This window comes from Wyeomyia smithii, chromosome 2 (assembly GCF_029784165.1).
Source record: "Wyeomyia smithii strain HCP4-BCI-WySm-NY-G18 chromosome 2, ASM2978416v1, whole genome shotgun sequence".
Taxonomy (NCBI): Eukaryota; Metazoa; Arthropoda; class Insecta; order Diptera; family Culicidae; genus Wyeomyia; species Wyeomyia smithii.
In genome coordinates, this window is record NC_073695.1 from 270693291 (window position 1) to 270718900 (window position 25610).

The 25610-nt window shown below is 39.3% G+C and overlaps 4 protein-coding genes across 6 annotated transcripts; 2 read left to right on the forward strand and 2 right to left on the reverse strand.

Annotated features, from left to right (window-relative positions):
• Positions 1 to 1192: 1192 nt before the first annotated feature.
• LOC129723017 (histone-lysine N-methyltransferase E(z)) lies at positions 1193 to 4771 on the forward strand. Of its 2 annotated transcripts, XM_055676939.1 has the most exons (7): positions 1193 to 1464; positions 1536 to 2410; positions 2627 to 2656; positions 3225 to 3325; positions 3387 to 4149; positions 4212 to 4394; positions 4456 to 4771. In XM_055676939.1, the coding sequence occupies exons 1-7, from the start codon at positions 1340 to 1342 to the stop codon at positions 4680 to 4682; spliced, it is 2304 nt and encodes a 767-aa protein (XP_055532914.1). In that variant the 5' UTR covers positions 1193 to 1339; the 3' UTR covers positions 4683 to 4771. The 2 variants fall into 2 exon arrangements, with proteins under 2 accessions (XP_055532914.1, XP_055532915.1); XM_055676940.1 differs by lacking the exon at positions 2627 to 2656.
• On the reverse strand, positions 4720 to 11148 carry LOC129723018 (chromosome transmission fidelity protein 8 homolog). 2 transcript variants are annotated; one of them, XM_055676942.1, is made up of 3 exons: positions 10998 to 11148; positions 5185 to 5314; positions 4722 to 5102 (listed from the first exon to the last, which is right to left on the reverse strand). In XM_055676942.1, exons 1-3 carry the CDS (start codon positions 11015 to 11017, stop codon positions 4767 to 4769), a joined length of 486 nt encoding a protein of 161 aa, XP_055532917.1. In that variant the 5' UTR covers positions 11018 to 11148; the 3' UTR covers positions 4722 to 4766. The 2 variants fall into 2 exon arrangements, with proteins under 2 accessions (XP_055532916.1, XP_055532917.1); XM_055676941.1 differs by lacking the exon at positions 10998 to 11148 and having other exon boundaries at positions 4720 to 5102; positions 5185 to 5400.
• LOC129723016 (general transcription and DNA repair factor IIH helicase subunit XPB) lies at positions 8165 to 10877 on the reverse strand. Its single transcript, XM_055676938.1, has 2 exons — positions 10318 to 10877; positions 8165 to 10258 (listed from the first exon to the last, which is right to left on the reverse strand). Exons 1-2 carry the CDS (start codon positions 10722 to 10724, stop codon positions 8221 to 8223), a joined length of 2445 nt encoding a protein of 814 aa, XP_055532913.1. The 5' UTR covers positions 10725 to 10877; the 3' UTR covers positions 8165 to 8220.
• Positions 11149 to 21864: 10716 nt separating the features above from the next.
• Positions 21865 to 25388, forward strand: LOC129724632 (rho GDP-dissociation inhibitor 1). Its single transcript, XM_055679684.1, has 5 exons — positions 21865 to 22267; positions 22672 to 22856; positions 22920 to 23029; positions 23088 to 23202; positions 23819 to 25388. The coding sequence occupies exons 2-5, from the start codon at positions 22673 to 22675 to the stop codon at positions 24013 to 24015; spliced, it is 606 nt and encodes a 201-aa protein (XP_055535659.1). The 5' UTR covers positions 21865 to 22267; position 22672; the 3' UTR covers positions 24016 to 25388.
• The last annotated feature ends 222 nt before the right edge of the window (positions 25389 to 25610 follow it).

Genomic DNA, 25610 nt, shown 5'->3' on the forward strand with positions numbered 1-25610 from the left:
AACTAACGAACACGATTCGCTAGTTGAATGCACGGGGATGGCATCGCTGTCAGCTACCATGCATTTGTAGAGCAACATGTCAAAAGGGTCTATCTACTTTCATCGATTTTCTTGATTGACTTTTCATTTGTTTAATAGTTCAGCTAAAGTAACTATTCCCAACGTGTTTTTTTATTCAAAAAGCTAGATTAGATACTCCGCTATCATATGGTGTAAAGGACATATCATGAAACGTGTTTAATAAGCCGTGGCGGTTGAAAGAAACCGATCGATTAAAAAATCGATCAAAGCAGATAGATCCTTTTGACATGTTGCTCTACATTCGACGCGTTACCAACATCACTGGCACTGGCACCCGCAAAATGGTCAGTTTACCCTTCTCTTATGTTGATTCGGGCAAACCGGCTTCATGTTGACTGCAATTATTGATAGCATATCAGACAGTTTTGAACAATTTCTTAAGGTTTTTACATGGTATGTGATATTCTAAGTGATATTTAGTACATTAATTGTTTCCCAAAACCAAGTGAAGCAAACTGTGACAGTAGAGAAAGTAGTTTTGGGATAAACGGTACAAAAATAGATGTTCGTAACGCTTGAAGGCTACCATACCATTCCCTTGGTTGAATGGCAGTTGTGTTCCAACCAACGAATTTCGGCTGTAGTACAATGAAGAACATAGACCATTTTACGAGACGTTCCTGCACTCAATTCATGAATGAAATTTTGACAGAAAGCTCGGAACCGCTGACATAACGCACGTAAAGCAGCATCAATATCAGCAGGATCCGTGACACCTGTCAGTTCGTAAAATGTAGAGTAACATGTCAAAAGGATCTATCTACTTTCAGCGATTTTCTTGATTGACTTTTCATTTGTTTAATAGTTCAGCTCAAGTAACTATTCCCAAAGTGGATTGTATTTAAAAAGCTAGATTAGATTCTCCGCTATCAAATGGTGTAAAGGACATATCATGAAACATGTTTAATAAGCCGTGGCGGTTGAAAGAAACATGTTGCTCTACAAATGGTCTATTCTCTGTTCTCGTCGCACTTTTGGTATTTTTTTTTTCGAGCGATCAAAAATGCAACACGTTCTGCTGTAAACAGAATTTCGAAATTTGCCACCTAGGTTGCGCGCGTTCTCGTAATGTTTGTGTTTTTTTGCTCTTTGATTTTTTTCCTTCCCAACAGATGTCAAGCAGAAGACGTAGAAGACAGCGCGGTTGCTGTATAATGCAAAAAGTTTTTCCTGAAAAAAGTTAGAAATTAGCGCGTCATTTGCTAAAAGCTGTATTTTACTTTAATTATTTATCTTGTGCTGTGGAAAGTGAATTAACATGACAAGCCGCTCTAAACTAACGCTGGATTGGAAGAAGCGAGTCAAATCAGAGTATCTTAAAATTCGTGCTAGCAAGCGGCTCAAGCGGTCAGACGAAGTGAAATCGGCGTGGAATCGCAATCGGTGAGGATCTCTGTTGAATATGGCGTCAAGAAAAATGATTCTTATGTTATTTTTGTGGTGTATTCATACAGCCAAAAGTTACTGGATCTTCTGGTGAAAGAAAACGATTCCTGGCTAACAACGAATGCTGTTTGGACCCAGAACGACTCCGAGCTTCCGCATGTAGAATGCATGAAAAAGTCGGAAGTGGTTAATCATGAAGGAGTTCATCAGACCGTTCCAATCCGGGTAATCAATGCCGTAACGCCGATCCCAACAATGTACACTTGGGCTCCAACCCAGCAAAACTTTATGGTAGAAGATGAAACTGTTTTGCATAATATTCCTTACATGGGCGACGAAGTACTAGATCAGGACGGTTCATTCATCGAAGAGCTCATCAAAAATTACGATGGGAAAGTGCATGGTGATAAGGAGGGTAGCTTTATTGATGACTCGATTTTTGTGGAGTTGGTCCATGCGTTGATGCAATACACTGGACGAGATGTAGATTCTAACAGTAATGACAGTTCTAAATCGACCAAGAACACAGTGAAAGTGCCTGAAGAAACTGCACCAAAAGAACCGGTGCCGTCGAGTTCTAGAAATAAAACTAAAGCTGATAAAGACGTTGACAATGTTATCGACATTTCAAAAGATGAAAGCTTGCCGAAGTTCAAGTTAGAGCCGTTCGTTGTAGTAAAGAAAGAAGTTATCGATGAGAAACCATTTCCATCGCCGATAATTTTCCAAGCTATAAGTTCCCAATTTCCTGATCATGGAACACCAGAAGAGCTGCGGGAAAAATACATTGAGCTAACAGAGCGTGTGGATCCGGAGCGACCCCCCGAGTGCACTCCGAACATCGACGGACAACGTGCCGAGTCCGTGTCCCGTGAGCAAACACTACATTCCTATCACACTCTTTTTTGTCGACGTTGTTTCAAATATGATTGTTTCTTGCATCGTAAGTATCTTTCGCATATTTGCCAAACAACTTTCAATATGAATTTCGGCGTTTGATTCACTGTTTATTAGCGTTTTAGAAGTTGTTTACATTCTGCTCTACTGTTTCGGCTAAACATTTTTGTATTCAAATTTCGATCCTCCCAAATCTCTTTCTCCTAATCAAAATATATCACAAAAACACGTGTACTAAAACACTGCTCATGTGGCGCCGCAGGAAATCCACTTGTTGGCGAGCCGCCGAATCGTAAGTTATAAATAACAAACAAAAAAATCAACGACAAAGATCTGATACTCAGCTCAAAACTCAACTCTTCTAGTAAAACAATAGTTGTTTAGTTTAAATAAAACGCGTTTCAAAATTTTTGTTTCAACAAAAATCTTTGCATCATCTTCCTAAACCAGATTCGATAACTACAATCTCATTGCTTTCCCTCAAAGATGTGCGTCGATGTTACGCCATCGCTTCAGACTGTCAATTTTACACATGCTCATAACATTCATTTGCTGTATTCTCATTCAACTTGAATATTGTGTTTCACAATGAATTGGTTCTTACATGAATTGGAGCAAAGCAGACCGAGGTTCATAGGAATGCTCGTTGTTTGCACAGAACCGTGCGCTTCACTTGTGTTAACCCATCTTTTCCAAACCATCATAAATCAATCACACAAAATTCATACGTTTAATCAACTTTACTAGTACACTAAATTCTACCGTGATCATACTGTAGGTTTTCGATTAGTGCGCTGTAACCTAATAGGTATGAATCTTTTTTCCCGTTTGTCTCGTTCCGAATGCAACATTCGTCGTAGGTCTGCAAGCTTGTCACCCTGGCCCTAATCTGCAGAAGCGCCGCTGGCCGGAACTGAAGCAATCGACGAAACCCTGCAGTACGTCATGTTATATGCTGCTGGTAAGATTCAAAGGTGTTCGAATTAAGTTAAGTTCAAATAATAATTATCAATCGGTTGTAGGAAGGCATGAAGGAGCGTTTAGCGGTGGACAATAAAAATAAAACTCCGATGGATTCCGGTAACGAAGCCAGCTCTGAAGATAGTAACGATAGCAGTCGATACAGTAAAGAGGCACCGTTCGGTAGTTCTAAGGAAGGGACGAATGGCGGGTCTAATGGTCAGCGAACGACTAATGACTCTGTTAATAATTCCGCTAATCTGTTGAGTCTGCTTGGGGTGGCAGACGAGGAGTGGAACGGGTCGGATAAATCATTTTTCCGTACACTACAGAAAACCTATCTGAACAACTATTGCGCCATTGCGGAGGCGATGCTTATGAAGACCTGCCAACAGGTTTATATGTTCGCACAGAAAGAAGCCGCCGATATACCACCGATTGAGGCCAACAAGGATAACACTCCGCCGAGGAAGAAGAAGAAGAAGCATCGACTTTGGTCTATGCACTGTCGGAAGATTCAACTGAAGAAAGATTCCAGTTCGAACCACGTGTATAATTTTACTCCGTGTGACCATCCGGGTCAGTGTGATGCGAACTGCCCTTGTATCGGGGCTCAAAACTTCTGTGAAAAGTTTTGCAACTGTAGCAGTGATTGCCAGAATCGGTTTCCGGGCTGCCGGTGTAAGGCACAATGCAACACCAAGCAGTGTCCATGCTATCTTGCCGTTCGAGAGTGTGATCCTGATCTATGCCAGACGTGCGGTGCGGAACACTACGAAATTTCGAAGATAACGTGCAAAAACGTCAGCGTGCAGCGAGCATTACGTGGGTTTTTTTTTCGAATTGGTTTGAAAGGAGAATTGGATGATTTTTTTATTCTTTTGCAGATAAACATCTACTGATGGCACCATCGGACGTGGCCGGCTGGGGTATCTTCTTGAAAGAGAGTGCACAAAAGAATGAATTCATCTCGGAGTACTGTGGTGAGATCATCTCGCAGGACGAAGCTGACCGGCGGGGCAAAGTTTACGACAAGTACATGTGCAGTTTTCTGTTCAACTTGAACAACGGTATGTTTGGTGACATTAAAGTTCCATTTCCTATGTTAGTATATTGCGTAATTACTTGTAGATTTTGTGGTGGACGCTACACGCAAAGGGAACAAAATTCGCTTCGCGAATCATTCGATCAATCCAAACTGCTACGCCAAGGTCATGATGGTGAACGGTGACCATCGCATTGGCATCTTCGCCAAGCGGGCAATTCAACCGGGGGAGGAACTGTTCTTCGACTACAGATACGGGCCAACGGAGCAACTGAAGTTCGTCGGCATCGAGCGGGAAATGGAATTTCTCTAAGATGGATTTTAATATGGCAAACATTATTTTTTTACTTGTTTTTAACCAATAAACTGCCTAAAATAAAAAAAAGATTTTTACATACTAAACACTTTTTGACACGTTTGCAATAATCGGCTTGGGGCGGGCTTTGAATAAAATTTTATGCTTCACGACGGCTCGAACAAGATATTCCGTTTTTGGTACTGTTTTGTGTTCCACTGCTACCGTTGAGTCCAAAACCGTACGATTGGAAGATGCAATTGAGCTATCCAGTTGGCTTACTTGGCTTATGTCAAGCATCGTTTCGCCGCCATCGTTGTCATCACTACTTTTGGTGGTGGGGCACTGCTTGTGTATGTCTGATTTCTCCATCACCAGCAGCGGTTTATCGATTTTTTGCAGCCGACCGTGCAGTATGTGGTGACCAATAATCAAAATCTAGAACAAACGAATCATTGGATGCACTATTCTTATAGAAATTATATATGGTTATAGAAAACATTTTTTTTTCAAAATTTACCGGTTGTCCATATTTATTGTACAGTAGATCGCCTATAAATTGGCCAGCCATCGTGAGATCTCCTCGCACTTCTAGATCGCCCTGCAGCTCCACTATGCACCATTCTTCCAATGGCCCATCAGAGTTAGTACTAGGAAAGTGAAACAAATTGTATCTAAGAAACGGCCTTATCGTAAAATTCATATCAGAAGTATTTCCAGACATGTATCGAGACTAGCGTACTTATGTTGAATCACATGGCATTTTTCATTATGGTTAGCAGGGTTTTTTACGTTTTCGTAAAATTCGCGCAAAGGTTCACGGTGAAGAAGATCGAAGTAAACCACGAACGCGAACGGATGCGATTTATTCCTGCGTCACAATTTTCTTGTTGAAAATTTTAAAATTCAATGTTTTCGGATGAAACAGTGTTGATTGCCTGCTATGAAGAAGCAACCGTCGAATTGTATGACAGTGCATGAAGATCAAGCTAGAACTAAGAAGTGATGTCTCTTGAAACTTGTGAACCAAACATCTGAACCTGAGGTAAAAACTTTTGTAGCCCTTCTCGGAAGATCTGGAAGGCGCCATAAGTAGGATGTTCCCCAACAGTTGCCACCGATACTGAATATCCAAAGATTATCTTTCTGCAACTATATATAAGCCGAGTGGTACTTGACAGATCGATAAATATGAACAATTAAGGCCACAAAATGGAGATTTAATGAAAAGGATTTGGATAGCATTATAGCTGGTGAGAGCGTTCTTTCCTTAGTTTTTTAGGTAATTCCTTATAAGCATGTTCAACATTATTGCATTACGGCAGCTGGATTCCTGCTGATCTGTATCGCGTGGTTTGTAGAATTTACTAATACCGACACTCAGATAGGCAAATAATAAATTAAAGAATTGTTCCTGAAATACCGGGTACCAAAAATCAGACAAACCTGACAAAGATCATAAGTTCAGTGTTCGACTTTCATCATTCATGTTCATCATTATACGTCCGTGCGCGAAACTAAAACAAATTTTCGATCTCATTAACTACCAAATCCTGATAATATCTAACTTAATCCTACTACAACAAACATCGGTTTTATAGAGCAATAGGCTTCTTTATATGCAAAATCGTAATTCGTATTTCGACCAGAGCTGTGCCCTTTTAATTAACACAACTACTATCTTGTGCTACTCGTAGAGATGCAGTGGTACCCGCGGTTTCTGAACAAAACGAGTATCATCATCCTTTTCCTTCCCAGGTAGTACACCTCTTGGTCGTGGCCGGCATCGTTATTGCCAATAACTTATTGCTCAGTGGTAGAAATTTTGTGAACCAATAAAAATTGCACAATGAGAATGTAATACTAGCCCCAAGCACCATTCATCTGGTTCGTTTTGCAATTTTGTTGATTCGGCCAATTACGGACTGCAACAGTCTACCTTAGCTAAGCTTAGCTAATTCGCACGAAGGTTTACGGTGAAGGTAAATTAGAGTGGAATTAGGAAAACCCGCTTCGTCTTTTCTCACTAATTTTTGTTTTTCATTTTTCATTTTCGGGTGCAGTAGGGGGCCCCAGGGCCAAGTCTCCAGTGCTTAAACACTTTCCATGCTGTACCAGTGGAGAGATTAGATTTGGCATCGCAGCATAGTAACCCGAGAGGTCAAATAAATTCTGCGTTGGAATGCGTATACACTGGGGTCGCTTTTTACGCGGTTGGTTGTACCGCATTTAAAAGATTAGATTCGATATATTTATACTAAACTTATTTGATACCGCGTACAAATAATCTTCCGAATCGAGTAAAAATAATCCGCATTATTGTAAAAATATCCCGTTTGAAAAACGCATAAAAACAACCCGCGTAAAAAGCGACTCCAGTGTAGTAAGACAAGGTTGAATATAGTGGATAGTCGAAGGGAACAGTGATAGTAATTGCAGAAAGGTGCATGAAAAGAAAAAAAATAATAGTTGTAACTGTGGTTGATGTTAATAAATTTCGTCCATTTGTAATATATGTATGTAATATTTGTCTCATATGCCGGTCTGCGTCCAGGGCCTCTCAAGGCAACCCCTACCAACTGCACATATATTTAAATATTTTTATTCATTAAAACTCTTGTCAGAAGAAACATCTGATAAATAGTAATAATAATAGTAATAGTAATTTGCTTTTTTATATACCTGCCGTGCCTTAATCCTTTACTTACCCTGTTTTATGTTTGTTACCTTTAATCACTCTTTCATTGACCTTTGTTTGATTTTAATCCTTAGGGTAATTGCTTGATTCTTCGTTTGCTCTAATTCTTGATTTTTCTCGCATTTTTTTTTCAAAAAAAAAAAAGAGGAAACTGGATTAATAATTTGGTTTGAACAATAAAAATTAATGTAAATAAGTCTGAATTACGACCGCGCATATATCTAACTACTGGTTGAGCGTTGACTTTGAGAAAGTTGATAACGCAATCTTCTGATTACTATACCAAACTTCTTTTACTGAGCCCTCTCGGCACCTCAGTAGAAAGCATGTCTTAGTTGCCACAATAGTCAATTAAAACTGCTTAATCCGTAAAAGACGAGATCAATCAATCTGACCTTTTATCAAATTGTTAAATGATACAAACATTCCACCCAATCATTATCATTAACATTCAGCTTCGTCTTATTACGGCAGTTACAATGTAAGATTCTAATGAGCTTTATAGACATTCAAAATTATTTTACAATGGTCATGCTGTATGCAGTATTAGGTAAAGTTTTATTGCTTATTTATTTTGATTACAACCGAAAAGCCCGTCAAAGTCTTTTCAAAGAACGTTTGAGGTGTTTTGCAACTAGCATCTGGCCTTATTAGACTGGATATATCTCGTATAATACATAACCGAAAAGAGTATTTTAGTTCACGAATTTAAACCAGATATTACTAATTGTAAAACCGTCAAGCCCCTCAACCTTGGAGAAGGCACTACTTTTTGTTTTTAAAATTAAAATAAAACAACCAGTTTGATTTTTTTCCATTTTTATTTATTCAGAAATACATAGCCTAAATACATCCACCCTAACCCCGAAACTTCTTAAACAGTGGATGCAAATGTTCCTTCTTCCTGCGGAACTCCAAGTAGATAGCATCGTCCGCACCGGACATCGAGCTGAGTCCCCCGGTTCGCTTGGACGCCCCAGGCCTAGGCACTCCGCCTCCTTCGCCGGGAATCCTCTCATCTTCGCAGTCCATGTCGGAGGCGGAAAGCACCTGCTGCAACAGTTGGCCCTGCTCTTCGCGCGTCTTGTAAAACAAGTCCGCATCGCTGTCCATTCCGGCCAGATGTGTAATCACTTTATAGCTGTAACCCTGATTCACCAGGAACCGTTGCCTCTTGCGTGAGTATCCCATCTCAAGGGTGTCCTGAGACACGAGCGTGTAGAAAAAGGCATTGTACTCTTCGGCGATCGCTCCCTTTTTGGCACGCAAAATACGACCCAGACGCTGGGCCTCCTGTCGACGCGAACCGCCATGCGAGGAAATTTGAATTAGCACATTAGCTTCCGGTAAATCGAAACTGGTATCGGCCACTTTGCTCACAAAAATGGTATTAACCTTTGGGTTGAACTTGAAATTCTGGAGGATTTGAATTCGTTCGCTTTGCGATGTTGGCCCATAGATGTACGGTTTGTTCATTTTGATAGCGTAATGCTTGAGTGCAAATACGTTATCACTAAAAACAATCGTTTTGTCACCACGCTTCTCGTGATAACGGATGAGATACTGACAGGCACGGAACTTGGCTGGATTCATCACGTAGAGTAACATCTTCTTGGACGTTTTTGTAATGAGATATTCACGATAAAACTCCGGAGCCATCGGGCACCAAACCTCAGCACACTGAACTCGGGCTATATAGCCTCGCTTTTGAAGTTCCAACCAATTTGCCTCGTATAGCTTTGGCCCAATGAGAAAATTTAAATCAGCAATTTTATCATCCTCTCGTAGAAGGGTAGCCGTTAACCCAAGCTTGCAGTGTGACTGAACAATCGTTAAAACACGTCGGAACATTTTCGCTGGAATGGTGTGTACTTCATCCAGGACCATGATGCCCCATTCTTGTTCCTGCAGCCAGCGCATAGTTTGCTCAGCTTCCCAGGAACGTTTCTGCGTATGTGTTATCATAGAATAGGTTGTTACCAAAATTCCACAACCCATAGGCTTGTCCTTGGCTTCGGATGTAAACCGACAGATCATACTATCGTCCGCTGTGGACCACATTTTAAACTGCTGTTTCCACTGCTCAACCGAAACTCCACTGTTGCAAAGAACTAATGCACGCTTACGCACCGTACAGCATGCCGTTACGCCTACCAGTGATTTTCCAGCACCGCAGGGAAGAACAATTACACCGGAACGAGCTCTTCCATTGCCGAACATCTTTCGTAGGCTCTTCTCCTGATATGGGCGCAGCACAGCTGCTGGTTTCAAATCTATATTTATATCTACGTTGATTGTATCATTGCGGAAATCATACTCCGCCAACAGAGGAAACTCAATCTCGATGCATCGCTTCTGTAGCACCTCAATCTTCTCCTGGTTAACCTCGAAAGAAACGGTGTTAAAATTTGCCTCTTCTTCATCCTCTTCGTTGTCCATTTTATCGTAGAAGTTCGTAATATCTTCTGGAACTACGGTCGCAGCAGCAGGCTCTACGGGCTTTTCCCCTTCTGCTGTCGCCCCTGTAGCAGTTGTGGGTCCAATCTTGGTTGTTCCAAAAGCCGTGATTCCTTTTGTTTCCACGGTTTGTGTTATAAATCCATCACCCTCCTCGTTGGTTCGACGCAAACGACAGGACTGAATTACCGGATCTTTCAAAAGCTTCTGCAGCACTTCCGGATGAGGACTTTCGACAAAGTATTTATTGTGCTTAAGCACCAGTTTCACCTTTCCGTAGGAAAGTGTACAAAGACGAATAAACTCCTGAATGCCTTCTGGAACGGTACACTTGCTTAGACGTTTGAGGTACTCGATGATATCATGTGTCTGCAGGCCTACAGAAACAGCGGCGTACAAACTATATGCCGTCAGCTTATATTCGTGAATGTGTTCCGGGCTGAAAAAAATTTGAATAACATCATAGCGGAACAAAAAACAAATCTTTCCAATACTCACCGACAAACTGGCTCAGATATGGCAATCAAAAAATCATGTGCATGTTTGTACACGGGTGAAAAGGATTCCAAAAATATGTGACCATTAGGAGCAACCCAGAGAGGTCGTGATGCGTTATCCGGTTTTAGCTCCATCTGAGAGCGATAGTCTTTTGCTCCATATTCATCCTCTTGGATGGCATCATCAATCTTTTCAGCATTTTTCGTTGCCGCATCCGGTACGAACTCCCCATCCATGGTGCTTTCATCGTCGTCGATGTTACCGCTAGCTAACGCCGAGTACGCTTCATCTTCCGGTCGTCGTTTTTTACTGAACTTATGTTCCCCGAAACCTCCCGTAGTGGTACCAGAACCACCAGGACCAGCCACCGTACGGTCTTTTTTTGAGGTTTTCTTCGGTGGAGCCATCGGATTGTTGCCGTTCACTTTCTCATTAGACACAGTTCAAAAGAGTTATCTATTTATTCAACGGAGAATCTTAACTCGTTAGCGGAACGAGAAAAAACACGATACCAATCTACTCATGCGAGATGACCGAGATGACACACTGAACTGACTGACATTCGTGCTCTTTGTGCCAGATTGACAGATCTAATTTTGTTTACTTCATGATACACGAAAGATTCACTTACCACTTCATTACACCCAAATTAAATATAGAAATAAAAGAAAATCACTTACTTTTTAATATAAATAGGCATCTTTAGGAATTACGATAGCAAAAAATGTTCCTATTTTGTTGATTTTTTTTCAAAGATTTGAGTTTTTTTATTTTAAATATAACACATTTTTGGCGCCTGATCACCGGTTTCAAATTGTATACTGGCGGGCGGTACTAGTCACTTGTAAGGTACCGGCATAAAAAGATTACGATACCTTGTGGCAGATTTCAATAAAGCATGCGTGGATAATTTCTGGAACAAGTCGTGATTTGGTTGAAACAAACAATGATTATGAAACTTCTCAGCCACACCACACTGAAAATAGGCACTCTTCAATGGTGTGAATGCTGTGAATACCCGAAAAAAAAAATAACATCAAAAAAACCTCAAAAGTTGCTGTAATTGTACATAGTTTTACCATAATTTAACTATAATTTTCATTATAAATACATCATTTTTACATTAAATATCATTGTCCAGAACAATAAAAAACATTGTTTCTGCCATTTTTACCATGAAAAAGGGGGGTTGTTATGTATCTTAAGAGTATTTTTCCAGGCACTTTTCCCATACATTTAGAAGTCACTGACGATGTTTTTTATGGTAAAATTATTGTCAGTGGTAGATTCAACAACAAAAAACGTTGTTAAAACATGCTAGTAACAAAAAACGTGTGCAAGCTTACAGTAAAAATACCATGTTTTTTATTGCTACAATAAAAAACATTGTGTTTTTACTTTTCTCACCGCACCATACATCGTAAATTTTTTTTTCGGGTAGCGTTTGAAAGAGGGCACATTGCTGTAAAAACTGAAGTAATGTTTACGAAATATTTGCTAACAAATTTCATTAAATGAAATTTTTCCAATACGGGGAAAAGGACGGCGGTATCTTTCTGATCTACGCAAAACAAATGGCGACATTTGTTGACGCTGATCCGGACTGCTAGAAGGTGGTAAAAACTGAGCGTCTTGCGTACTGGAAGCAACGGAAGATCTTCTCGCGGATGAATTCTGCATCTGATAGTATTTCCTGTGACGTAACATTTTCTCCATGATATCGAATTCGACGTGATGCCACACCTGTTTGTTCATGTGAACTTGCTGCATGTATCGATATGCGCTCATTGCTTTCAAATAGCGAATTTTTATTTTTTTATTTTTTTTAAGGGGGGATTTGTTAGTAGCTTAAGTATTTATGATAAATATTAGTAAATAATGAGTATGTGTGTCCAATCACAAATGGTGACTTCTCAACACTGTAAGAAATTTGTAATTTTAATTGTTAGGATTTGTTTGCTTTCGCAATTAGGACTTATCATTCGTAGGGATTTAAACCTACTTGTCAGAAAAGGGGAAGTAAACTTACAACTAACTTAATTGCTAACTTATTGGCTATAAAGAGAGCTTATAGCGATTTTTGTCGAAAATTGTTAATTATTTTATTTGACATAGCTTCTAATGGTTCAACACCAGTAAGTCTATGTAATTCGAGTGTACCAAACCAAGGAGGACGCTTCAAAATCATTTTCAGAATTTTATTCTGAATCCTTTGGAGCGTTTTCTTCCTTGTTGAACAGCAACTTGACCAGATCGGTACAGCATAAAGCATTGCTGGTCTAAAAATTTGTTTGTAAATCAAAAGTTTGTTCTTTAAACAAAGTTTAGAATTCCTGTTAATGAGAGGAAACATCTCGTATATTTGATGCACTTGGCTTGTATACTCTCAATGTGCTCTTTGAAAATAAGTTTTTTATCATAAATTAGTCCCAAGTACTTAACCTTGTCGGACCAACTTAAAATAACCCCATTCATCTTGACAACGTGATTATTGTTTGGCTTGAGGAAAGAAGCCCTAGGCTTATGCGGAAAAATTATCATTTGAGTTTTAGAAGCATTGGGAGAGATTTTCCACTTTTGCAAGTAGGAAGAAAAAATATCTAAACTTTTCTGCAATCGACTGCATATGACACGAAGACTTTTTCCTTTTACGGAAATGCTTGTGTCATCGCAGAACAATGACTTTGTGCATCCTGGAGGCAAATCAGGAAGATCTGAAGTGAATATGTTGTACAGGACTGGACCCAAGACTGAACCTTGAGGCACACCTGCTCTGACAGGAAATCTATCAGATTTTGAATTCTGATAGACAACCTGCAGAGTTCGATCAGTAAGATAATTTTTTAAAATTTTGATTAGGAAAATTGGAAAATTAAAAGTTTGCAATTTCGCAATCAAACCTTTATGCCAAACACTGTCGAATGCTTTTTCTATGTCTAAAAGAGCAGCTCCAGTGGAATAACCTTCAGATTTGTTAGCTCGTATCATATTAGTAACTCTGAGCAATTGATGAGTTGTGGAATGCCCATGGCGAAATCCAAACTGTTCATTTGCAAAAATTGAATTTTCGTTGATGTGTGACATCATTCTGTTAAGAATAACTCTCTCAAACAGTTTACTTATTGAAGAAAGCAAACTGATTGGTCGATAACTTGAAACTTCAGCTGGGTTCTTATCCGGTTTTAAAATGGGAGTAATTTTTGCATTTTTCCATAATTTGGGAAAATATGCAATTTTGAAGCAGCAATTGGAAATTTTCACTAAAAAATCCATTGTGCTCTCAGGGAGATGTTTGATTAGTATATTAAAGATTCCATCGTCACCAGGTGCTTTCATATTTTTGAAATTTTTAATAATTGATTTAATCTCATTCAAGTTAGTTTCAATTATTTCTGCAGGTAAAAAATTTTGGGAAGAAATTAAATCAAATTGACGTGTGACTTCATTTTCAATTGGACTCACAAAATTCAAATTTGAGTTATGAACACTTTCAAACTGCTGAGCAAGTCTTTGAGCCTTTTGTTCATTGGATACAAGAAAACGTTCACCATCTTTTAAAACTGGAATAGGCTTTGAATGTTTCTTAAGAATCTTCGACAGCTTCCAAAATGGTTTTGAATATGGTTTCAATTTTTCAACTTTAGTCTCAAAATTTTGATTTCTCAGAAGAGTAAATCTATGTTTAATCTCTTTCTGTAAATCTTTATAAATAGTTTTAAAAACAGGGTCACGAGAACGTTGATATTGACGTCTGCGGACATTTTTCAAACGAATTAGAAGTTGAAGATTTTCGTCAATTATTGGTGAATCAAATTTCACTTGAGTCTTTGGAACAGAATAATTCCTGGCATCAACAATTGCACATTTTAATGCGTCCAAAGCGGAATCAATATTCACTTCGTTTTGCAAATCAAGCTCATTATTGAAATTTCTCTCAATATGAGTTTCGTATCTTTCCCAATTAGCCTTGTTATAATTAAAAACAGAGCTCATAGGGTTTAAAACTGATTCATGTGATAAAGGAAAAGTTATTGGAAAATGATCAGAATCAAAGTCAGCATGTGTGATCAAATCACTACATACATGACTTTGATCTGTAAGCACCAAATCAATTGTTGAAGGGTTTCTTACAGAAGAAAAGCATGTAGGACTATTCGGAGACAAAATAGAATAGTATCCTGAAGAACAATCGTTGAATAAAATTTTGCCATTGGAATTACTTTGAGAATTATTCCATGAACGATGTTTAGCGTTGAAATCGCCGATTATGGAAAATTTCGAACGATTTCTGGTGAGTTTTTGTAAATCACCTTTAAAATAATTTTTGAGCTCGCGTGTGCATTGAAATGGTAAATATGCTGCGGCAATAAATAAAATCCCAAGTTCAGTTTGAACTTCAATTCCCAAAGTTTCAATAACTTTCGTCTCAAGATGGGGAAGAGCACGATGTTTGATTCGGCGATGAATAACAATTGCAACTCCACCGCCGGAACCCTGAATCCTATCATATCTATGAACCACGTAATTGGGATCATATTTTAATTTTATGTTAGGTTTCAAAAATGTTTCAGTAATAATTGCAATATGCACATTATTTACTGTTAAAAAGTTAAAAAGCTCATTCTCATTGGCCTTCAATGAGCGAGCATTCCAATTTAATATTTTAATTGTTTTATTTAAAATCATTGCTAAATTTTAAATTAGAAACAATTTTAATAGTAAAATTTGTGCCTATTTGAATGGCTTCAAACATTGATTTTGCCTGCAACATGGCGTTCATAAGATCGAACATTGCCTGTTGCAAAAAAGAAAGTTTACCTGCCGTAATAGGCCCCAGGCAGTTGACATTAGAAAAAATATTTTCGGCAGCAATATTAGCTGGAGTGATAGGTGTACACTTATTTTCTAGCCTGTTTTGCTTACCCATATTAACGGTCATTTTCGAACTACCAACACTAGGCGGTATAATGTTCGAACTACCTGTAACCTGTGCATAAGTTAAACGGGTATGCAAAGGAGTAGGTAAACTATGCGCCACTGGTACGCTTGGAGAATTTTGTTTTGAAGTTGGTTTTAATTGAGAAATTGAATTTTGTTTACCTTGCCTTGCCTTAACAATTGCTAAACGGACTGGGCATTGATAAAAATTTGACATATGGTTGCCGTTACAATTCGCACAGCGAAAATTTTTACTCTCTTTCACAGGACATGTGTCCTTTTTGTGAGAAGAGTCTCCACAATTAAGACATTTTTGGTCCATGTTACAGAATTTGGAACCATGGCCATAACGTTGGCAAGTACGGCATTGGGTGATATGCTTTTCACCTCCGCCACACTTCCTATAAACTTTACACGCACTTTATACAAAGCATGTGCTTTTTCAAAAAATTTTAAGTTGTTAACCTCATTGCGGTTAAAATGAATTAGATAATTAACAAGGGAAATTCCAGTTCTCTGACTGTTTTCGCCTCGTGATTTTTGTTTTTGAATTACTTGGGTAGGGGCTATGCCAAGTAATTCTGTTAAAGTAAGTTTGATCTCATCAACGGTTTGATCGTTGGTGAGACCTTTCAAGACAACCTTGAACGGCTTGGCGTTCTTGGTGTCATATGTAAAAAATTTGTACATCTTGTCAGTTAAATACTGAACAAGACGATCACGACCCTTTACTGAGTCGGCTAATAAGCGGCATTCACCTCTACGGCCAATTTGATAGGTAACTTTAACGTCAGAAACAAACGTTGAAAGTTCCTTTTTGAATATATTAAATTCAGAAGAAATAGTTACCACAATAGGTGGAACTTTCTCCTTTTTTGAAGATTTTATATTTTGTATAGTTTCATTATTGGTAACTTCCATTTCACCAGCTTCTTGCTCAGGCAAAATATCAAAAGGATTGTCACTACAGACACTCGATGTGTCAGAAAGAGATGCCTCTCTTTTCCTCCCCGCAGCGATGCGAGGTTTCTTTTTCCGTCCAGCCATTTCAGGTGATACGAAAAAAGTTAAAACAAATGTTAAATTCAAAAGTAGGTAGTCTTGAGAAAGACTGATGGGAAATAACTTTCAGGTAGTCTTTAAAAGACACACTGACAAAACACAAACTTTGAAGCTATAGGCAGTCAAAGACCAGTCCACAAGCAACCGAAAAAACGTCTGATCTGTAGGACAGTTCAAGACGCACTGAAATAGCGAATTTCTTTATTCCAATGTGTGCGGGCAAAACTGCCGAGGAATAATGAAACGTCATCGCCATTTAAGACGCAAGTGAGAAAGAGATGCCTGATAATTGTTTACGAACTTAGCGCGTGCGGTGGTGGGTTGAAGCTGACAAATTTTACAATGCGCTTCGGGCAGCACGGCAGGTCAAAACTGGGTCAAAATCGAGCGATTAAAGAAGGGTTTTGACAGCAGTTAGTGCGCTTTTAGGTCAAAACGAGGTGAGCTGGTGGAATAAAGAAATTCGCTAAAAGTATCACATCTGATCAACATGCCGTTTCAGACGTTTTCCGTTGTAAACAATTTAATAGTGCAAATCGCCCAAACGAGTAACAACAGTACCTGGAATCCATTTGTCCATTCCCGCATTTCCTGATAGAAAATAGACGTGTTGACCAATACTAAATGAACGAAACGATGGGTCAAATGCTGCTCGTTGTTTTTCTGCCAGTTTGGAACTTGCTTCTTGCGGTCTGACGAGATCCAGTCTTGTTCGGATATTTCGACCAAGGAATAATTTCGATGTTGACTCTCCTGTTTCAGTGTGAGGGGCCTTTCGGTATTGCTGCAAGAATTCATTGATGTTCGTTTGCAAAGTGTCGTGTGTTGTGTTCCTCGCCTTTGGTGCCCTTTTCACTGTTTGGACATATCGCTCGGCCTGGCCGTTTGTAGCTGGGTGGTACGGCGCTGAAAGTTTGTGAAACTTTACTCCACTCTTCTGCAGAAATTGTCGGACACTATAGTAATCGGTGCTCCGTAAGCAGAGAATACTTCATCGAGAATTTTTACAGTGGCTGCGGTTGTCGTCCAGTGGGGAACTTTTACCTCGAACCATTTACTGTAGGCATCGACGATAATTAACAACATTGAACCATAGACGGGTCCGGCGTAATCTATGTGAACGCGCTCCCATGGACCATTTTGGTACTCCCAGTGGTGGCTGCTAAACTTGCACATTCGCACATGATTTCGCTGTACGTTCGATATTGGCGTCGATTCCAGGCATTAAACGAAAGAACGGGCTAAACCTTTCATTTTTACGACTCCGATGTGTGCCGTATGCAAATCGTACAGAATTGCTTGTCGAAGAGCTGGTGATATTACCACTCGATGCTCGAAAAGCAAACAATTAGCGGCTAACGTATATTTTACTTCCGGGGCCTTGTAGCCCAGCTGAGTTAGATTGCGGCCTAATTCCAAATCTCGGATAATTTTCCCGAGGTGGGAGTCCTTCCGTGTCTCTCGTGCAATATGTTCAGCTCACACTGGTAGCTGGTGTATTTGGTGTAAAGCAAACTGTTCGAAGTCGTCATCGGCATTTCTTCCCTCGCCCAAAGAAAAACTGTTGACATCTGATTGTGTTGATTTACTCGCAACCACATCTGTTCAACTAAAGAACCAAAAACGAGACAAAATCTCTTAATTTTAAGTATCGACATCTAGCGGTGGAGAACGCATTTTACACTCAAAATTTTATTTCACTTGTATCATTCATACCTGCTCGTGGTGAAGAATTATTTCGGTCTCTCTTGTCCTCATTCAAAACCAAAAAGCAAAAAAACTGTGCGATCTCTCGCCGCTCTTTCGTCGAGAGAATTCTTTGTTCTCCCCGGTACTGGTAAGCCTGTAGTACACTCTTTGTCTAATGGTCAAATATTTGACCTTCTGACATAATGGTCAAATTTATTTGACATCATGGTTGTTTTTTTTGCCCGTGTTTGCCCCATGTTAAAATTGGAGAGTGACAAACAATTGTCTTTGACCAAATTTTTATCTGTCAAAAAGTAACAAATATTTGACACTTGGTCAAAGAGTGTAATACTGGCTGTATAGCGAGAGTGCCTTTTCATGATAATCGTACGTTCATGATTTGTACACATTTTTTTAATGAATTTCATTGTGGCCCGAGTTGAAAACCGAAAATCTTGACTAACGACAATCGTTTTTTTACATTGTACCTAATATCGCAAGCAGTACTGTGTATAGCGCGTCTGATATGCATTATTCGCAATATCAGGTATAATAAACGGTACGAGGAATTATTGTCGTTAGTCGAGAAACGCGGTTTCCAACTCAATCAAAATATTGAAGTAATTCTACTAACTGGTTAAAACGGTTTCAACAGTCGTGCGGTGTACGATCCAAGGAAATTTATTAAGCAATGTTTGAATGGTTGAAAGATTTTTAGATTATTTTTTTTACTATCAATGTTGATTGTGAATTGTCACTTAATTTCTGCTTAAAAAATCTCTTGGATGCGATCCTGTGTTACCTTGATTTTGATAGATTTATGATCAACATTTTGTCCGGTCATTGAAGCAAAAAAAAGAATAGATTCTTATGCATGTTCAAACTATTGGAGCGAACTGTATGTACGATGCACTGTAAACTCAATGTAGGATGGAACAGCAAGAAATGAATGCGAAAGCGTGGGCTAGGATTTGCAGCAGTGATTTGTTCGAAGTTGCATATCTGTTCTGTGGTAAATCGCATCATGGTCACACTCCGATCTGGCCAGTTCGGTCAATTCTTCGCGGGTCCCTTCTGCGGGAATGGCGATGCTGAGCCCTTGGAAATTGAACCACCACCAGTTGCCACAACCGGGCTAATTGAGATGTCTCCTGGATCGTTATGAATTTCTTGAGATCCGAAGCATCGTGAGCGTTTCAAGTTTTGCGCAGCTTCCCGATCTAGCTCGGGGATAACGGGAGCGGGGCTCAAAGGTCTCAGGTCCAGTTGGTCAAGGAAATCGTCCTTCTCTGATCCAGAGCTAGAAACATCATGCATGCAGTTGAACAGCTTGCGTCTACACCGCATATCACCTGATTTCAGGCAATTCGTGCTGTCGAGGCCATTTCATTTTTTTTTAGTCTTTTTCAATAGACCAACACACACAATCGAGCTGTCATCGGATATCACCTCAGCTACATAATATCGCGGATATCATGTTCGAAAACCAATAAAAACCAGATTTGCAGCAGTTGAAAACCCTGCCAACAGACTTTCGACGCAACCCTACAAATTTCGCAATTAACGTCGCATTCGAAAAAGAAGGAAGGAAATACTGTTGCTTTTATCATCCCGCACATTTTGACAATCGCATATGAGGCTTGGCGTTGGTGCGAGCCAACTAGCTGACATCTCTATCCTAATTGCATTGCTCTTATTGTCTTGTTTTTGCTTTGACCTGTTTTTGTTTTCTCCGACCGTTATTTCAAAAGTTACCGAAGAAGCCAGTTTACTACTCACTTATATTAGACTTTTTGAAATATTTACTGATTGTCGCCTGTGCCTTGGCTTCCATTTCTGGATCGGGAGTATAAACGAACTGCGTTTCCTCTGGTATACTAACAGCTACTAAGTACGCTATTTCGTCGATTGTCCATTTAAACTGCGGGTTACTGCCCTTTTGCAGTGTTGAACAATTAAAGATAGAAGGGCTATCGCAGATCAGTGGCAAATGCTACTGATCTACTATGAGTCTCAACCGGATTGATCTTACCGTTTTTTATCAACTGCGAAGGTGGAGTTGTCAAAAATGGTGGCACATTGAAGTTGGGTGTATAGGCCATCGCACCGTTTCTTTTGAAACTCACTTTCTCGACAGCTAACCTCATCTACGTTTTGGACTCTGCTTCTTTCTGATGGAGTAATCGTGTGTGTTGTGGAAACCATACTGATTGAGGATCTTCACCAGGGATGCCATTTTTTCAAAAGTCTTCACGCTCCGCGAAAACATGTCTTCACATGTCTTCCCGCCCGAGGCGTCAGGTGAAAACCGCTCAAAGGTTACAAAAATTACCGGCAAACCGAAAACTGTCGAGCAAAAAAAAAGGTCGCCACTTGTGCGAAAAGCGGGTCACTATCACACGTTTTCCAATGTCTTCACTTTGTTTTCTCTTCGCAAAAGAGGATGTCTTCATCGTAGAATGAATGTCTTACAAATGAAGACATGTCTTCCAATCTGCCAGCGCTGATCTTCACACAGAAAAAACTCTGCCAGTATGCGCACACAAGATGCGACATTATGCGCATTGTTCATTAGGAACCATTCAAATATTACATGCCGCGGAATTTGACAATTATCAATATTCACCCACCTCAACGTAAAGCCTGTAGTACACTCTTTTAGCGAATTTCTTTATTCCACTGTGTGCGGGCAAAACTGCCGAGGAATAATGAAACGTCATCGCCATTTAAGACACAAGTAAGAAAGAGATGCCAGATAATTGTTTACGAACTTAGCACGTGCGGTGGTGGGTTGAAGCTGACAAATTTCACAGTGCGCTTCGGGCAGCACGCCAGGTCAAAACTGGGTCAATATCGCGAATAAAGAAGGGTTTTGACAGCAGTTAGTGCGCTTCCAGGTCAAAACGAGGTGAGCTGGTGGAATAAAGAAATTCGCTATTTGTCTAATGGTCAAATATTTGACCTTCTGACATAATGGTCAAATTTATTCGACATCACGGTTGTTGTTTGCCCGTGTTTGCCTCATGTTAAAATTGGAGAGTGAAAAACAATTATGTTTGACCAAACTTTTATCTGTCACAAAGTGACAAATATTTGACGCTTGGTCAAAGAGTGTAATACAGGCTTAAAGCCTGTACACTCTTTGACCAAGCGTCAAATATTTGGTACTTTTTGACAGATAAAAATTTGGTCAAATATAATTGTTTGTCACTCTCAAATTTTAACATGGGGCAAACACGGGCAAACAACAACCATGGTGTCAAATAAATTTGACCATTATTATGTCAGAAGGTCAAACATTTGACTATTAGACAAAGAGTGTACTACAGGCTTAACGCAATTTCACATGTTTGCTACCCGCAGTGTAATGCTTCGCTGCATATCGCCCTTCCACTCTTGTGCGCGTTATGCATTATATGAACGATCCCTAAGGCAAAAAAATCGAAAGTTGCGAGTCGTTATTTCGATTTTCAACTGTAATAATATAAAAATATTCGATAGACCATTTAACGAACTGACATCCTTAATAAATATGAACCATGAACGGACGATAATATATATGGATTAACGATAACCCAGACAGTTCGGACTATACAGATATTGATGTTGCTTTTACGTGTGTTGTGTCAGCGGTTCCGAGCTTTCTGTCAAAATTTCATTCATTAATTGAGTTTGGAAACGTCTCGTAAAATAGTCTATTCATGCGCACGTTCGTTGTCAAAAGCTAAATTGTTACCACAGAAATTGAAATATACTTTGAAAAAGACTCAAAAAAACTTGCCCGCCGTGTTCGCTCGATGACAATATTTTGCTCGTTCGCTCTTTCGTCTTCTCGCTCGCGCGGTCTGTCAAACGTTTTTTCATCCTCCATATTTTTCGCAAAGATCTCTAAAGTCAGTTCTGAAAGCCGACGGTGCATCTTTATTTTCAAATTTATTGCGTGTATTCTGTTGTCTAATTTCTATTTCGCGTTTGCACCGATTACTTCGGACTATTCTGTTTGATTGTACGACTGTTGATTTGCGGTTCATCCGTTCAGAGTCAACGTGTTTTGTGTTTTTCATTCTCGCTACCATCATCGCCGGAGGTACTACTGCAGCAGCAGGGGACTGAACTGAAATTATTGTATGATTAATCACGCTCTACTTGCTTTGAAAAAAGTGAGCGAAAAAATTCCAAAGCAGTGAACAAGTGACCGGAAGTGGACCTCCGATTCAACCGGACTCCAGCGGGTGACAGTTCGAAGTCGCTAACGTATAATGTAAGTACGATATAATTGCGGAATCCTAATTTCCTATGATCCCTAAGTGATTACTCATCGATAGCGATTGTTCCGTGGGGGGTTGGGAATGAGAAGGCAAAGCAACAGCAGTGTCTGGGAAGAATGGGTGGGATCGGGCAGGAGGTCTGGATGCAAAACACACGAGAGGTCGAGACGTCATTATCCTAAATTAGATCTGTCGGCTTGAGGAAAACAGACATTCCATGAGCGGGTGTTTGCCGTTTGAATTTACTTTGCTAATTACACATAACAGATCCTATCGGGTGTAGTTGATGTTCAATAAGAGCTACCGTTTTTTTGAAATTGATTTGTTAGAAAACAAGAAAATTAAGGTGCAAATGGATAGAAACATACTGATAACAAGATTTGTTTCGCTTTTACAGCATGTCAGCAGAGAAGCCAGTAGTGGATGCGGTGGACGTGGAAGGTGAGGAACATGATGCCAACTATCAGCCGCCTCCACAAAAAACGATCGAGGAAATTTTGGCCGCCGATGCAGAAGACGAAAGCTTACGAAAATACAAAGAAGCTCTGCTGGGTGAAGCTCAAGCGGAGAAGATTATCTACGGTACTTTTTAACATGAATGAAATGCTTTCTCGTACTGAAAAGTTTTCTCGATTCGTGTTTTAGATGCTTCCGATCCGCGAAAGGTTATCGTGAAAAAACTATCACTTCTGGTTGCCGATCGAGATCCGATGGAACTTGATTTGTCTGGTGATATATCTAAGTTGAAAAAGAATGTAAGATTATTGCCAGTGATTATGGGAAAATGTGATATATTATAACTAACTATTTTAGGTGTTTGTTATCAAGGAGGGTATTCAGTATAAAATTAGGATCGACTTTATCGTTCAGCGAGAGATTGTTCATGGACTGAAATACGTTCAGAAAACCTACCGAATGGCTGTGCCCGGTAAGTGCTTGCTACAGCTTCTATCCTATTGATGGAATATTGAACTTATTAATCGGAAGCTCGGTAGCAGCTTCCCTGAATGGGTTATTTCATCGAAGTTTTAATTCCTTTCAATGTTTGTCCATTTTGAAACAATTCATACTTCTCCTCCCACATGCTTGTTCGGGAAACTTTAACGCCTAGCGGTTCATGGTAAGATATCGTTAATGAACGCATGACTTTAGTATAAACTGGCACCAGTTGAGGTTTCTGTACACGAGTGGTACTTTGTTTTCTTATCTCTGTTTTTTCGCTTTTATGTGTGCATTCGACTTAGCACACGATTAACTTTTATCAAGCGAATCGCGGTTCTGTAATATTGATAAATAATGATAAGGACATATTTTCATTTGTCTATCAAACCAAATTACTCGGTATGATTCATATTTCAGCTCTTAAACATTTATTTCAAGGCAAACCGAAATTGGTATACATGTTTTCAGTCTTAAAAAATGTTTTGCTTTTTATTAGTCAACGAATATTCGAAATTGCTCGTCACTTAGCTTCTTGCACCTACATAAAACCATTGTATGCGATTCTTAATTTTGACTCGTTGGATTCATTCATCATTCCACAGTGGACAAAATGACGCAGATGGTTGGTTCCTATCCGCCGAAAAAGGAAATACAAAGTTACACTACCCCCTTCGAGGAGGCCCCCTCCGGGATGATGGCTCGGGGCACCTACTCTGTCACTTCACTGTTCACCGACGATGACAAAAACGAGCACCTAAAATGGGACTGGAGTTTCGAGATTAAAAAAGACTGGCAGTAAAGAATTTATTCCGGGTAAAAGCACGGTGTATAAAAATTCACCTATTAACAAGTTTATATTATATACAAAAAATGATACTACAATGTAAAAGAATAATGTGAAGTCGAGATTGATGCAGAACCGGAACCGGTCACATGGGAGCACATAGTGCCGGAATATGTGAGGGATATTTCATGAAGGAAATTTTATTGCTTTAAATCATAGCCAAGTATACAATATTTCCATACTGAAGCTGGTAAGCCCATTATAGTAAGCGAAAAAAGTGAATAAAAATGCTACCTTAAGCGGCCAGCGATTGTTAAGTAAATAAACCCTGAGAACGTGTGGCTGTTTAATAATTCGTCTCTGTATTGCTGCGATAATCTGTTTACTATATATAAATGCGCGAATCAGTTCAATGAAGTTTTTTTGTGCGACGTATAGACATGGTATTATTAAAATGGTATTACGATTATTGCCCTCTATTGTGGTGTCCGCTTGGATACAGTTATTTAAAATTTGGCTCTGTGAAATTTTATTCAGCTTATTAGTAATGTGTCAGACAAAAGTAGTAATGGTATGCTTATGCGTGAAACTTCGCAATCTGTGAACTGTTTAACCATCAGAGCGAGTATCAGCTTCGAACAGCAATAAGAACCTTATATATGAATATAATTAAACGGAAATTGTATATCCAGAAGTGCTACATTTTTAAAACATAGAATACAAACTCTACAATATTATTCTGGCAGGCATGATGATCTTTACGTTAATACTGAAACCGAAAATCTAAAACATTGCTTGCTGTATTTGTCATGCTCCTTAGCTTGGTTTTGAATATTTTTATTTTAATTTTCAAAACAATGCGTACCCAAACAAAACAAAATCATCAATTTTGTAATCTGGAATCGTTGAACTAATCGCATAAAAATATATTTCGTACAGCACAGCCTTGCTTAATGACACCAAGAAATTGCTTAGATATACGGTTTGTTATCCTGCGTCAACTGCCAGAGTTAGCAAGTAATAACGTAACTTCCTGGGCGGTCAGATCATGCATTTATTTCGCAACACAGGCATTATATTTTTAGTATTTTAGCTATGTTATAAAAAATTTCCTTTTTTTTTTGGCTACCTAAAAAACAACCGCCAAAACTCTAGTGCATAACTAGCACCGAAAGCCATAGCCAAGTAGTGGAAAAACACGCCAGAAAAAAAGCTCCAAACAGTACTATTTACAATCGAAACAAAGTTCAACCAACATGATAAAACACAACGCCTGTAAACCGGATAGAATCGGTAGAATCAACCAGTCAGTATGTAGAATCAGATGCGTTATGGCATAAAGCTAAAACGATTAAAGTCAGTTTTGTGCTCAACTTGTTCAAACGAAAGTGGTTTCTTTTTTTTTTGTTTGCTCTATGGCATCCGTTTTCGTAGCCCACAATATCACTTCCCTTTTTCATATATACTCGGAGATAACGTTTTGGTTAGTCTCGCGAGGCATAATGTGATAATAATGCTAGATCAGAGCTCAACGGTATGTGTTTTCCGAAACATGGTTTGAATCGGAATAGGTAAATATTATTCATAATCGTATTTCACGACAGATTTAT